Source organism: Falco peregrinus, chromosome 2, assembly GCF_023634155.1.
Source record: "Falco peregrinus isolate bFalPer1 chromosome 2, bFalPer1.pri, whole genome shotgun sequence".
Taxonomy (NCBI): Eukaryota; Metazoa; Chordata; class Aves; order Falconiformes; family Falconidae; genus Falco; species Falco peregrinus.
In genome coordinates this window covers 26672462-26686427 of record NC_073722.1, presented here as the reverse complement: position 1 = coordinate 26686427, position 13966 = coordinate 26672462, and the positions used below count along the sequence as shown (strand labels likewise).

The 13966-nt window shown below is 36.2% G+C and overlaps 1 protein-coding gene across 6 annotated transcripts in view; it reads left to right on the top strand.

Moving 5' to 3' along the window:
* N4BP2 (NEDD4 binding protein 2) overlaps positions 1-13966 on the top strand; it is a 44033-nt gene that overhangs the window by 19816 nt on the left and 10251 nt on the right. For all 6 annotated transcript variants that reach the window (XM_055796976.1, XM_055796975.1, XM_055796977.1 and 3 more), the window contains 8 exons: positions 223-311; positions 2069-2145; positions 3973-4128; positions 5306-7611; positions 9003-9088; positions 9815-9857; positions 10886-11130; positions 12538-12656. In XM_055796976.1, the coding sequence (XP_055652951.1) occupies positions 223-311; positions 2069-2145; positions 3973-4128; positions 5306-7611; positions 9003-9088; positions 9815-9857; positions 10886-11130; positions 12538-12656 (3121 nt within the window). The remainder of the gene's footprint in view (positions 1-222; positions 312-2068; positions 2146-3972; positions 4129-5305; positions 7612-9002; positions 9089-9814; positions 9858-10885; positions 11131-12537; positions 12657-13966) is intronic.

Here is a 13966-nt window from a genome sequence, read left to right as displayed (position 1 = left end):
CTCAGTAGCTTTACCGGGGGGTGGTTGGGATTTCTAAAATAAAAAGAGGGCCTCAAAACAGATCAAGCTGTGGCAAGAGTTCTTTACACAGTGGTTAATCATTATGGACTGTCTACTTTAAAAAATACTACAAATTTAGAGAATTAGTATAAATGTTATGTTTCCACCCTATTATAATGAAATTAACTACATCACATTCTTTTGTACATGTGTGTCTTTCAGCCAAAGAAGCATTTGAAATGAGAATCTCTCCTATAATAATAGACAACACAAACATACAAGCATGGGAGATGAAGCCTTATGTTTCTTTGGTTAGTATTACAATTTGATCAATGTAAAAGGGATTATTGACCAGCATGGCAGCAACATATGTTTTAAAATGAGATTGTCTTTCTCAGTCTAGCTGTTATTCCACCAGGAAGTCTGAAGATTAAAAAAAACCCAAAACAGTACATGGAATCATATTACCCAGTGTCATATTCTGTGCACTCCTTGAGTATTGACCTGGCCTAATTTCCAACTGATAAAGCCAAGTGCTTTGCACTTGGGAGCAAAAATAAATATCGTTGGGGAAACTGAATTATGTTCCTCTTTTATATGATCAGTCAAATTATAAGCTACTGTTAAAATATAATCAGCACTAATTAATAAGAGTGATGCTTGATGCTCCATGAAACTTGAAAACTCAGTCTTAATTTCATCCTAAATATGACAGAGACAGATACCAGCTGACCAGCTGGAGGGCTAGAGTTATCAAATGTTTCTAGCTTGCTTGAAGTTATGCAGATTTACTTAAATTTTATTGAAGTGATGTAATCAATATAATACACCTGCACTATTTTATTTTAGTAGTGTAGTGCTTTTATTTAGTGACTAAAAGTGATCTGCTTTTATTTAGTACTAAGTAAATGCAATCCATGCTTAACTTCAGAAGTTACATTCAATGATTGAAAGAACTTGGTGAACTGTTACAGATTTCTCATACTTCAGTTTTCTGGAGCTTCTCAGCTTCTAGCTTAATAGTTTTGAAATGGGCATCAGCACTTTTAGACTCTAGCTCTTACTTTGCTGTTGATCATTCGCCATTTTGGTTGGTAGTTTTAGTATTTTTTATGCTTATAGAGTTGCATTGTTTGATTAACAGAAATAATATTTAATAATATTTTGGAAGTAATATTATAAAGTACATCTGGAATTTCTCCTACCATAGTATAGAAATAAATCAGTGTGTCGTACGTAGAACTGCAGATGCTCTACATGTGCTGCATGTGGTAATGGATACTGAACAGTGGGTCTTAACACAGATAATTTTTATTAATATTTTTTTTATTTTATTATTCTTGCATTTATTAACAATTGTCAGATTAACAGTTCTTTCACAATTTAATTTTTGATTTTGCTGTATACTGAAATAAAGATACAATAAAAGTTCTTCCAGGAAGTGCAGGGTTTGGTAAGGTGGTAAGAATTTTTCCTGAAAACAGGAATGGAGAGAAATGGCACGGTACTCACAGTGTTTCTCCTGATTAGACTTCGGGCTCCTTTTCTGTCATGATGAGACTGGACCATATAAGGACCAGCTACTTGCAACCCTGTCAAGTTCCCCATGTGGCAGGAAGGCTGTCCACAGTAGCTGTGTTAATGGAACTGAGTTGCTTGTTTTGGAACTGGCTCGCATCTGGTTAGCTCTGAATGTAAGCAGTGAGCTTTTCTCTGTCTTGAGAAAAGAGGCACATGCGTACTGTACTTGGGAAGAGGAGATGTTCTACCTTCTCTGAGTCAAGAATGCCGAACATTTAAAGGGATGACACAGTGACTTTTTTTCTGTGATCATGGCACACATTAATTTTACAGTAAATACAAAAACATACATGTTTTTAAAAATCTCCATTTATATAATCACAAACGAAACACTGAACGGAAGTATGTTACTTCAATGTTTAATTGGTTATGAAAAATAAAAAAACCCCACCAGCATTAAAAGAAGCAGGCTATATAGGTGTGCTTTTTCATAGAAATATGAAATGGGTGAAATGGCTTGTTCTGTTTTTTAATCTGTTTTATTCAGGCTCAGCAGTTCAAATATAAAGTCATGTTTCGAGAACCAGACACTTGGTGGAAGTTTAAACCAAAAGAACTTGAAAGGTAAGAATGTGAAGGAAAATTTCATATTAGATTGTGTATCTTTCACAGTCTATAAACTGTGATTTTTAAAAAGGTATCAGTACAGTGGCTGGTGAAGTAGCAAGATATCAGTCAAGATTTCTGTGATAGTAAGTAGCTTTTTAATAATGTTTTTCCCTACAGTATTAACTTTTGTGGGATTTTATATGTATTATGAGATTTTTTTTCCCTGTCACTTTATTCTAATTACATACAAAAGATACTATTAGAAATAGATACTATGTGATGTTTTCATGATTGCAGTTACTTTGCATTTAAGGTACAGTGACTCTTTGGGTTCCTGAGGTTGCAAAAATGCTGTCAGGTTGTGGCTAGTTTTGCATCTGGATGGTCTGTTGCCCTACTTGGAATGTTTCTACTATGACTGAGTGTGAGGCAATCAGCATCTCATGGCCTGAGAGGGACAAACCCCTGTGCTTCTCCCTCACTGTTTACCTTTTCTTTAGCAGAACCTTTTACACAGTCATAGAGCCATTACTTAAAGCCAAAATAGGCAAGATGTAAACCTTGTGTAAGGGAATAATAAGGTACCTAGAAGATCGGCTGGATGCCATTTCAAAGGGTATGATCAGTGTGGTTCAAAGTCGAAGAAGAGGAGGCTGATGTCTCTCTAGGATGGATACTAAGGGCCACTACTGTTTAATGTCCTTTTTATGACTTGGGTGTTGGGACACAGTGAACTCTCAGCAGATTTGCAGATGATACTGAATTGATCAACAGTAGTTTGTTCAGACTTAAGAAGAGAACTCTTAAGGAAGGATCGTATTGTTGTCTTCAGCTACCTTTTGAGAGATTATAGAGAAGACTAAAAAGATCTCTTCTGAGAATTGTGGAGGGATAGGACAAAACAAACATAAGCAAGTTGGAACTTTGTATATTTTGATTACATAAAATAAACCCCCAAAACTTACTTTGAGGGTGGTCAGGCACTGAAAGGGTTTGCCCAGAGAGTTTGTAGACTTCTAGTCATTAGGGATATTCAAAATTTGACAATCTCTAGAGAATGTGCTTTAGCCGTACCTCCTCAGAGTATGTGGCCTCTGGAGGTCACTTTGAACGTAAGTTATTTTGTATTCCTAATTTGTATTCAAAATATCTGTTTTCATCTGAATTTGCATGCTTAACTTAAGGTTGGCCACTTTTCAAGTGAGGTAAGGAAGAGGATTTTCTTTCCTAAAATAGAACTTAAACATTTTCTCCTTCAATTTCTGTTTTGCCATCCTTAGAAGGATCCACTTGTTCTGGATGGAACTGCTGCAGAGTGTACTACTAGTCGGTGTTTAACAGCGTCAGTGAAAATTTCTAGCCAAAGTGTATCCAAATAGGCAAATAGGTTTTCCTCAAGGCTTGAGGAGTTCTTAGTTTGGCAAAACCAGAGGAGGAAGACTGAATTCAGAAATCTTCCATACCTGGTTTAATATCCTGCATCACTGTCAGGATTTGATGTGGTGTGTTTCTGGTAGTTATTTGAAGAAGATGCATTATTGGTAGTTTTAGATTTTAGTTTTAAGGAAAACATCCTATTGCAGAATAGGGCCACCAGGTGGGGTGGAGAAGTCAAGTGGAGCAGCAATTTGTCTGAGATAACCTGTTTGGAATGCCTTAGTGCACTGGCAGGCAAAGAACTGCTGTTTGACAGCTTTTGCCCTGGCCCCCTGAATTCTCTGGTTAGTCTTCCTGTAAACTTACTAAATTATTCTCTTTTAGAGAATGTGTATTCTCACTGTAAAATACAAATCTGAAATGTTTCTTTTTCGATGTTTGCTTTTTTTTTTTTTAAATTCATAGGCGAAACATTCATGGTGTATCTAAAGAAAAGATCAGAAGTATGTTGGAACGATACGAATGCTGCCTTACTGTTAGTTCAATATTGGGTTCTTCAGTCCCAGACAAATCGGAAGCTGCTGGCTGGAGTGAAGGTCCTTGTCAGGAGGAAAGCCATAGGTTAGATTCTTTTACTAGCTTTGTAGTCTTAAATAAAAGGCTAAAAATTCAAACCTCATAGCAATAGAACCTGGATAATAATGTTGAACAGTGATGAATGCATTATAAAAATCAGTTAAATAATAAAAAGAAATACACTACCTAGTGTTCTTAATTTTTCATTTTTAAGAATTTCAGGATTTCTAGAAATAAGCAGTCAAGGGATCTTGTCAACTTTCCAATGTTTTTTGAAAACCTTCTAGTGTGTCTGTGTGTTACTTTACAATAAGAAAATCTTCATTGACTTTCTCTTACCTTAGAAATGTGCTGTTGGGTGTATGTTGTAGATAAAAAGCTTCTAAAATTTATGAAATGCTTTTCAGAAGAATGTAGTCCCAAATACAAGCACATTGCTTTTTCTGAGTTTGTGTGTTGGTGTTAGATGATGTCTTTGTGGTAGAAGGTGGATTCTTCATGCAGTAGTAATGAGTTATCTACTTGCTCTCCAGTATATTTAATTTAGACTTGTCTAGATTTATTTTGTTTGTATACACAACTATTTGGTAGTGGCTAATCTGAACAATGCTGTATATGCATTATAATAATGCATAGAAAATCAGATTTTATTGTTGTTGCTATTTAATTTGGTTTTTGCATGCTTAATGTATTTGAAATGAGGTGGGCATTGATAATGGAATGTAGTTGGTTGTGAGAAATGGTATGAAAAGAAATGGCACACATTCTCCTAGCTGTTTTCTAGACTGACTTTAGCATTGAGCCATCAGGAGAGAGCAACAGTCATTAAATAGAAGCATATTTACCACATTTGCTGATCTGAAGGAGGAAATGTCCAGCAGCAGAGTCCTTCGGTACATAACTGAATGCTGGGAATGGGGGAAAATAGATGCCTGAGAAAGTATTCTTAGCCATATGCTGAAGTAAAAAATGGATACTTAGCAAGGAAAGTTCTGCTTTGCTTAGCTCATTTTTTATAAAGGAGTGTTGAGGTTAGAGCTAACTTGTCTTAAATTTGTTTTCCTCTCACTGAAGTTCTCCAGCTGGATGATTAGTGTCCTAAAAGATGGTTTCTGGTCTGTAATTTGAAAATATTAAATAGCCAAGCTAAAATAAAAAATGTGGACAAGTGCTTAAAGAAGGTTTGAAATGGGTTTATCTTTCATTCCAATTTGTCTTTCAGAAAGAGAGAGGCACGTTCTGAGGTAAAGGAAGAAAACTCTTTAGTTTCTGATGTGGAGCCTCTTGAATTAGCTGAAGATAATAAAACTTTTCCCAGGACTTCTTTAACATTAGAAAGTAACTGTGATTCTGAATGTTTTCAGAAAGAGGAAAAAGAAACAGAAAATAACTCAGTGGAACACAATTCTGAGAACAGCACTGTTCTAGATGACCTGGATGATTATTTGTCAGGTTGTATAGAAAAAGAACTGCCCTTGAAGAAGAAAGAAGAAAAGGGGGAAAAACCAGAAAAAAATACGGAAACACAAGTGGATGAGATTGATGTGAACTCAACTAAAGAGACAGTGTGCTTGCATACAGGAGGAATTGAGGAGCACAGTGATAACATTCTCAACGTTCAAGCTGAAGCTGAAGAGTCTCATGAAATATGTATGGAACCAAAATCAACACAAAGTAGTAACACAGTGGAACCAAGCAGTTCAGCTTTTGACACGTCAGGAAAACCAGAACTACTAAACTTTCTGGGTGACTGGCCTGTAGAACAAACAATGGGACAGAGAGTCAAAAGAGCTAGAAGACTAGAAAAATCTTCTCTGAAGAGTGATAAAGAACATAAAACTTCCAGTCAGCAGCATCCTGAGTTAGGTAAAGAGCAAGTGGGTGTGCCTGGGACCTGTACTGTTGAAAAAGAACATGAAGAAGAAAATCTAGCCTCTAGCTGTTCCTCTGTTAGTTCAGATAAAGTTACTCTGGAACTGCAAATGGTAGGACATTGGCCTGTGTCAGGCTCATTAGAACAGAGACAACAAAGGTCAAGGAGAGTGAGAAAGACAAGTCTAAATCAGTCCGATGAAGGTCGAAGTACTGAAGGTGACATTAATAGAAATGCTCTTGAGACTGTAGATGTGCTTCGTGGGACACCTATGAATACCGCAGAGCAACCAGATACAAGTTTGCATATGTACCAATCTGAAACAGTAGCTAGTGAAACAATAGGTGAGAAAAAACCCCAGCAAAGTAAAAGAATGAGGAAACATCACAAATTAGCACTCACTTTTACAAACAACAATTTGCCCCAGCCCAAAGAAGAGGAACACTTCTCTATACTTAATGCAGCAGAAAAGAATCAGGATGCATGCTTATGTAGTCGTTATTCGCAGACTGAATCACAGGACTTTGCTCTTCTGTGGAGATTAGAAAAGAAAATGTTTTTTCCTGAGACTGCCAAAGTATTGCATGGCAGGCTTGATGGCTTCAAACCGAAAGGTATAGATAATGCCTCAAATTCTCAGGAAAAAATACCCTATCGAGTTATGTATGATAAAAGTACATTAGTGGAAGAAAGTGAATTTACCAATATTGATGAGTCTGAAAAGCTAAATATGCTATGTAAGCTCTTTGAGTCTGTTCCATTTGAAGCTCTGAAAGATCTGTATGAAAGATGTAACAAAGACATAGTCTGGGCCACAGGTCTGCTGTTAGACTCTGATGAAAAGTTATGCAAAGATGTTGATGCTGAATGCTTTCAAGTTAGAGAAGCTGGGCCAGTTGTCGCAGACCTTGATTCCAAGGCAAGTACAAAGTATGGTGAGAATCTCAAAGACTGCCAACAAATGCCACAAAGAATTGGGGCTGGTTGTATCTCTGAGCCTTCAGAAGACAAGAGCTCATCACTGAGCACTGCAGAAAATGCTACCATGGCAACTGTGACAGACAATGATGTCTGTGACTCGTTGACTGCTGCTTCATGGAATGATTTGTCAGAACTGAATTCTGGAGATGCAGCCCCTAGAACTGATGCAGGCAGCTCAGCAGCAGTAGTCATTGAGCTGTCTGTTTCAGGAAAGCAGAAGATAGAGTCTGAGAGTCCTGTTGAAGAAACTATAAATAAGCCATCAGTCTCACAACTTGATGCAGGTTTCTGTATACCTGTGACTTTGCCTCATGATCCTAGCACAACTTCTACTAATCTGAAATTTGTATTAAATAACGAAAGTGGCAGTAACCCTTCAGTGAGCAGTGCAGAACAAGTGACTGCTTCCTTACTGGAAATGGATCATGCACCTTTGGTCGGTCCTAGGAATGACAAAGAACTGGAGGTGGATAAAGAAACCCAGGGGAGTTCCGGGAAGGTGTGTGGTAAAGGAGAAGTTGAAACTCCAAGCTGGGATGAAGCTAAAGCCAAGACACAAAGCTGTATACCAGCATCACATGCAGCCTTCAATATAGATTGCCTAGAACTAACATTACCTCCTGAACTGGCACTTCAACTGAAAGAAATATTTGGGCCTGTTGGCATTGATGCAGGTACAAGCATAATTATATCCATATTTTTATGAAAAAACTCAGTTTGGGTAAGAAAACCTTTATTCCTTTGCCTGTGCTTCTTTCCGTTCCTGCTTGATTTTTAGGGAACAGATTTGCACAACTCCTCGTGATACTGTTGTTTGCTGTTGTTAATCCAAAAATGGAACTGAACTAAGCATGCCATAAAATATAAATGCAGTAGTGCTACATTCTGCCTTTGTCTTTTTGTACATGCAAATACTTTAAAACCATAAGAAAATATATTGGCTTGTTTGCAATTTGAGCAACAGGCCTTTGAGCCTATATTCAGACTCTGAAGGGATGTTAAGGTAGTGAGGAAGGTGAAATTTTTGACTGGTTAGGGAAAAAGAAAGAAACCTTTAGGCATTAGTTAAATTAGGAAAGGAGAAGATGAATGGTTTAGAGAGAAGTGTGGCTATACTTAGGAGATGAAAACAGACTAGTCTGCTGAGAGAGTATGATGAAGGAAGCCATAAGTAGCTTGAACGTGTATCACAAAAGTTAAAGACTCTTAGAAAAAGGAGGAAAAGAAAACACAAAGGATATATAGCTTGCTTGTTCTCTACCCCCCCTCCCCCTTTTTTTTCCCCCCATTTTTCTCTTTTCTCCTGAAGATTACCTGATGTGAAACCCTGATTTATGGGTGGGTTTGACTGCTGGCCTCTTTACTTCCATGCCTACCTCCTCCTCCTCCAAAAAAAAAGTTTGTTTTTGATAGCAGAAGGGTGTTTCATTGTGTCTGACATATGCCCTGCCTTTTTATTTGATACATATGTACTTACCTTTTTATTTTTGAAAGGGTGAGAAACAGTATCAGAAAGATCTTTTAGATGTACCCTTATGACACCTTGATAATTCCTGACCTTTCCTTTCATTAGAGGGGATACTTGGAGTTTGCTTCTCTGTGTTTGTGTGTTTGAAAGGAGGGATGTGACTTCTGTTTGGGCAGTGGCAAGTATGTTGTGTTACATAAAAGCAGTTGCATGTGGGTTGTAATAAAATGGGGGGAATCACAGTTTCACAAATGAAATTGTAAATTAACAGTGGGTTTGTAAAAGAAGGTTCTGCTAGAAAAATGGAAAAGAGAACAAAGCCTGTAGTTGTTCAGGTAGTCATATTTCAACAAGATACAATTAATGGTACTTGTTTTTTCCTGTATTTTCTGAGTTTTTGAACACCAGATTAATGAGTTCTGTGTGGAATGATTTTTTTATTTTTTTAATTTGGAAATTGCTCAAGTTTTTCTTAGGCATGACAGTTCATGCAAAATCACCAAAATTCAAATTAATAAGTCTAGGCTACTGTACTTTTTTTTGCATAGATAAGTTTTAATGGAACCCTTTATGAATATATTTTCTTTCTTCCCTAAGGATCACTAACTGTTGAGGATTGTGTGGTTCATATTGATCTGAATTTGGCAAAAGTGATTCATGAAAAATGGAAAGAATCTATTCTGGTTAGTAGATTTCTTGCTTACATATGTGGTGTGGCATGCTTGCACTTTGTCAGAGTATTTGTCTCCTTATGTGTTGGTCTAAATGTGTAAGATATAAGTATCTTTGCAAGAAGAATGATAAAATACAAGAGCAGTTTATGAAATATTTGGAGTATATCAGTGTGTCATAATCATCAGCTCTGTTGAGAGACAGTTTAAGGGATGAAGAAACTGCATGTCATGAATGTCTCATCATGCAACCAAGATTCTTAAAAAAGAAGGATCATTATGCACAATTTCACTACAAGATTAATCAAAAATTCCACTGGCCAAAAATCATTATTGACTTCTAGACACGTAAGAAGAGTTCTTTATGAATAATTATGTATTCAAAACATTTCCATGTACATTTGTTGAGAAGAGTTCTCTAACCTCCGTTCCTTCATACCCTTATGAAACTGAATGCTTTTCGGCCAAATTTGTGTTTGGTTTATTTAATTAAGGTTATGAAATCTTAGCAGTGGGGCAGGTTCCTCTGGTTTGATCTGTTTTTGGAAAGATAGTTTTATCTTCTTAACTTCACTTCATAATTATTTTTCTTAAATATATTTATTTTTAAATATCCAATCTTTGAGAAATACTGTGAGACATTATTTTGAAGCTGGTTTACTTAGAAGATAACACTTAGGAAGTCTCACTGCAAAATTTATAGCTTGCTTATAATATGGTGGTTTACTATTTTTTTAGAAGCGTCAGAGGAGAGATGAATCATCTAAGTTGTTTGCAGCAGGTATGTTAAAGTTTTCTCTTAACTGTAAAAATACTTAATTTTTGTTATAAAAAATATTTCTTTGAAACTTCAGAAGTTGCAAATATTCTATTAAAAAATGATGGATTAATTTATTAAGCTAAGCTTTTACTTATTGTCCTTGGTTCTATTTACTGTTCTCTTATGGAGGGGTGTGTGTGGGAAAGTTAATTATAAGCAGAATCACTGGTCCCAGGTAGATGCAAGCAAAAAGCCTGTCATTTTGTCTACTTCAGAGAACTTAAAAAGAAAGTCCTGACTGGATCAGATTGCTGTTCGGTGGGACTTCTGTAATCTCTGTGGCAAGAAAAGGTGGAGCCAGAGAATTACTAGTAGAGTCAGGTTTTTGTAGGTGAGGGAAGGAGGTGAGGAATACAACATTCACACACTGTTTGTCCTTGTCAGAAGAACTGATTTGGCAGGAAGATGTATGCTTTGTTTAAAATGTGTTAAAACCTTTGGCAATCCAGTTTTCATTCAGCTCCCAGAAGAAATGTCCCTTTACAGCAGAACCCCACTACTCTTGCATGGGACCTGGGTGAAGACTTGGATTGCAAACTCTCCACTCGCATGACCAAACAGTGCTGTTAGTATTAACTTGTAGCGTAAACGGATTGTTAAGCATCTGTCCTTAAGCGTAGAGGAAAGGCAGGTAAACATGTAAACTCATGAGTCAATAATTCCCTTAAAAAAGTAAACAAACCTCCCCACCTAATGTATGTGCAAGTAGTTTACAGCTGTAAGATATGTCTTGGCAGTTGAAAATTTGGTGAGTGTGATGGTTTTGCTTTTGTTCTAAAAAACAGATAAAGATGACAAGATAGTTTTCAGAAAATAAAAGTGAGGAAGATGAAAACAGTGTGTTGTTTTCTGTTTTAGCATTAATAATATTGTTTTAACAATGCCCAAACTATCTAGGTTGAAAAACTTACCTTAATTATTTTGTCTTCACTTGCATAAATAAGATAATAATAGTTTTATTTGTCACCTCATTTTTATTGATTTTGAAGGTCCTACTGTGATTCAACAGATAAATACAGACGACTCGGAAATGCTGTTATCTCAGAATGCAAACAGTAAAATACAGAAGAAAAAAATGAGTGGAGCTTCAGGCTCATGTAATGACATACAGACTAAAAAACCAGCATCATCAGATGTTTTTCCTTTTATGGATCACTGGAATGCTCAGATTCAGAAAGTTTCTCTCAGACAAATAATTTCCGAAGAAAAAGCTATGCAGGAGAAACAAGACCTGGTATGGATAGCATCAGTTTTTTATGTAGTTTGTATTTTTTAACTGTTAATGAAACAGGCTATGTCTTATCTGGTGACTCGGCTTTGTGCTGCTGATTACAGCCTGAATTCGTAGAGACAAATGCATGCAAAGTAGTATTGTTGATTACTGTGATACAGGAGTTTGCTTGTGGTAGATGTTTCTGTTTTAAAAATGTAAATCTAATTTTAAAATGTAATATTTTTATTGTTTCACAAACAGATCATGGTGCATTTCACTATACAGGTTAGCATTTGTGTTTGGTTGAATTTTTTTTTTTTTGATTGCTTACTGAAAACAAGGATCTACTGGGAAAGTGATATCAAAAAAGTTCCTAATTAGCTCCATGCCTTGTTTGTTTAGCAGTGGATTGAATTCATTTCAATATTTTTTGTAAGGAGAACCCTCAACATTCCTAACAGATGAGACATTAAAAGAAGTACTTGAGGTTAATCTCAAACAGGTTTCTGTACCCACTTGTCAGAAAACAGTAACTTTAAAAAAGATTTTTGTTAATTCTGTATCTTTCATACAGTTCCCATACCCCGTCTGGTTGGTGTGTACATAACACTGCCCTCTGCTGCCGGCAGTTTTTCGGAACAGGCATTTTTACTTGTAATTGTCTTTGATAAGTAGCTGTCCTAAAAAAGAGGAGCTTTGTTTGTACTTGTATAGAAAGTTGGATGGATTAGCCTGTACTTAGAAAGAATCCACAAGCCATTCTTTCCTTGAACTGCATGTATGTGGCTTACTGATAATAACAACTGTGATGTCTGCAGCTTTATTTTCAGTTTGGATTCGTGGAGCTTGGCTTTCTTTTGGCCACTACTTTTTTTTTTTTTTTTAAATCTGAGTGTTGGAATGATCAGTCTGATTTATTCTGGGCTATAATTATGTTTTCTTCTCAGCATGACTTCACAAATAGGAATATTTATTACAGTACAACTGCAGATACACCAACACAAAATTGCCTATGCTGTTTAATAATAAAATGTTGTTTCAGCCCTAGGCCTGCAATATAGAGAGGTGGACTTTGCACAAGCTTAGCATTGGACTATATAGACTAGCAGGAAATGCATTCCAAAACTGCAGTTCCTCATAAAAAAATTTGTTGCTTTTTCCAAGTTATGAGGGAGTTCCAGCTGAGTCACTTCAAATCACCGCAGAGTACTGCAGTGGTGTATAAAACAACTCACCTGTCCCTACTTTATTCTCATAAATCAGTGAGGCAGGTTGATATTGGCATATTGTCATTGCTGTGGGTGCATACCTGCCGAGTAGATACTTTTTAAATCTTAACAAATAACAGAAAAGTTGCATTGGCTCCACTGTTCCTGTGTTTTGTTCTAATCAAGAACGTGTAATACTTTTCCTTTGTCTTCTGGGTAGAATCGTATTTCTTCTATGGCTAGAAAAGACTGTGCTGCTAAACTAAAGGAGAAACAACTTTTTGAGATGTTTCCAACTATTAATCAAAATTTCTTAATGGATGTCTTCAAGGACAACAAGTAAGAAATCTTTGAAGTTCTTTGTAAAAACGGTACTCAGTAATACTCTACAGTGTACATTTACTGTCTTAAGATACTGATAAAGAATGGCTTTTTCCAAACAGGCACACTTTTTGTAGATATAAATAAAGGCAAAACTAGCTGGTCTTAAAAGCCAAAAAAGGGTATAAAAATTCTGTGTAGACTTTTTTTTTTTTTTGGAGTAGACGGGTTTCTCATTAGAAGGATGTCTCTGGCTGTTGACCTCTGACTGACTGTCAGTGGAACTGCATATTTGATCTAGAGCTGTGTTTTAAGTGAAGTAGAAGAAATTAGTGGGAGTGGTAATAGTGGGTTCACAGAAAATGGCGTTTGCCTAAGAGGAAAACTACTATTACCTGATGGTAGCTGTGAGTACTTTGCTGGTTACTACAGCAGCTTTGAAGGAATGAACCATCTCTCCATCTCTTCCTGCTGACATTCTCTATGTTCTGCATTGTATTTCTGGCTTATGTAGCTATCACCTTAAATCCAAGTTCCTGAGAACTGAAATTTTTTTTCCAAGAGAAAATTCTTTTTTCATCCTTGGTCAATTGAATGTCTGTCTCTATATGTGAGTTTTCACATCTGCTTGTCAGTCTTTCTGCTTGTTCTGGTTATCAAAACTCTTCCTTATGGGATGTTTAAAATATGTTCTTCATCCATTTCTATAGCTCAAACATTTCACCATCTCTTGTTTTTCACATTCTAAATTCTTGTCATAGTGTTTCCTTTCCCAAAATCTATCTTTACTTTTGATCAGTCTTCCTCTTGTGTGCTTACTGAACAGCAAGAAAAAGAAAGAAGAAAGGGCTTATTAGAAATCTGATGGCAATTGATGTTCTATTCTCATTTCATTAAATTAATTAACAAATCTTTCTGGAAATACAAGGATTTTCCTGCATAATGGTTTCAGAAAACTGAGCTAGTTTTAAACCAGTTTGTACTGTCTAAGCCTGGCTAGAGAAGATTTGAGATGAGGTAATTTATCCAGCCCAAAAAGCAGTGCTTGCTTCTAAACTAAGGTCTGTTTGATTAAGGTAGGATGCAATTTACTTTAGTATTTCATTGTCCATTTAATATTCAAGTGCCCCTGAATTATGTTTCAGTCAACCAAGACTGTATGTATGTAGATGCCAGTAATGCAGGCCAGTAGGTCTGCAAGCCTTTCTGTAGTAAGGTGGAAAATTCCATTCCAGTGCTTTATTTCCATTGTCATCTCTTTTTGTAACAATATCAAGGTTTGTAATATGAATTTTAATAAATGTAGCAGCTATTAATCTATTTGTAAA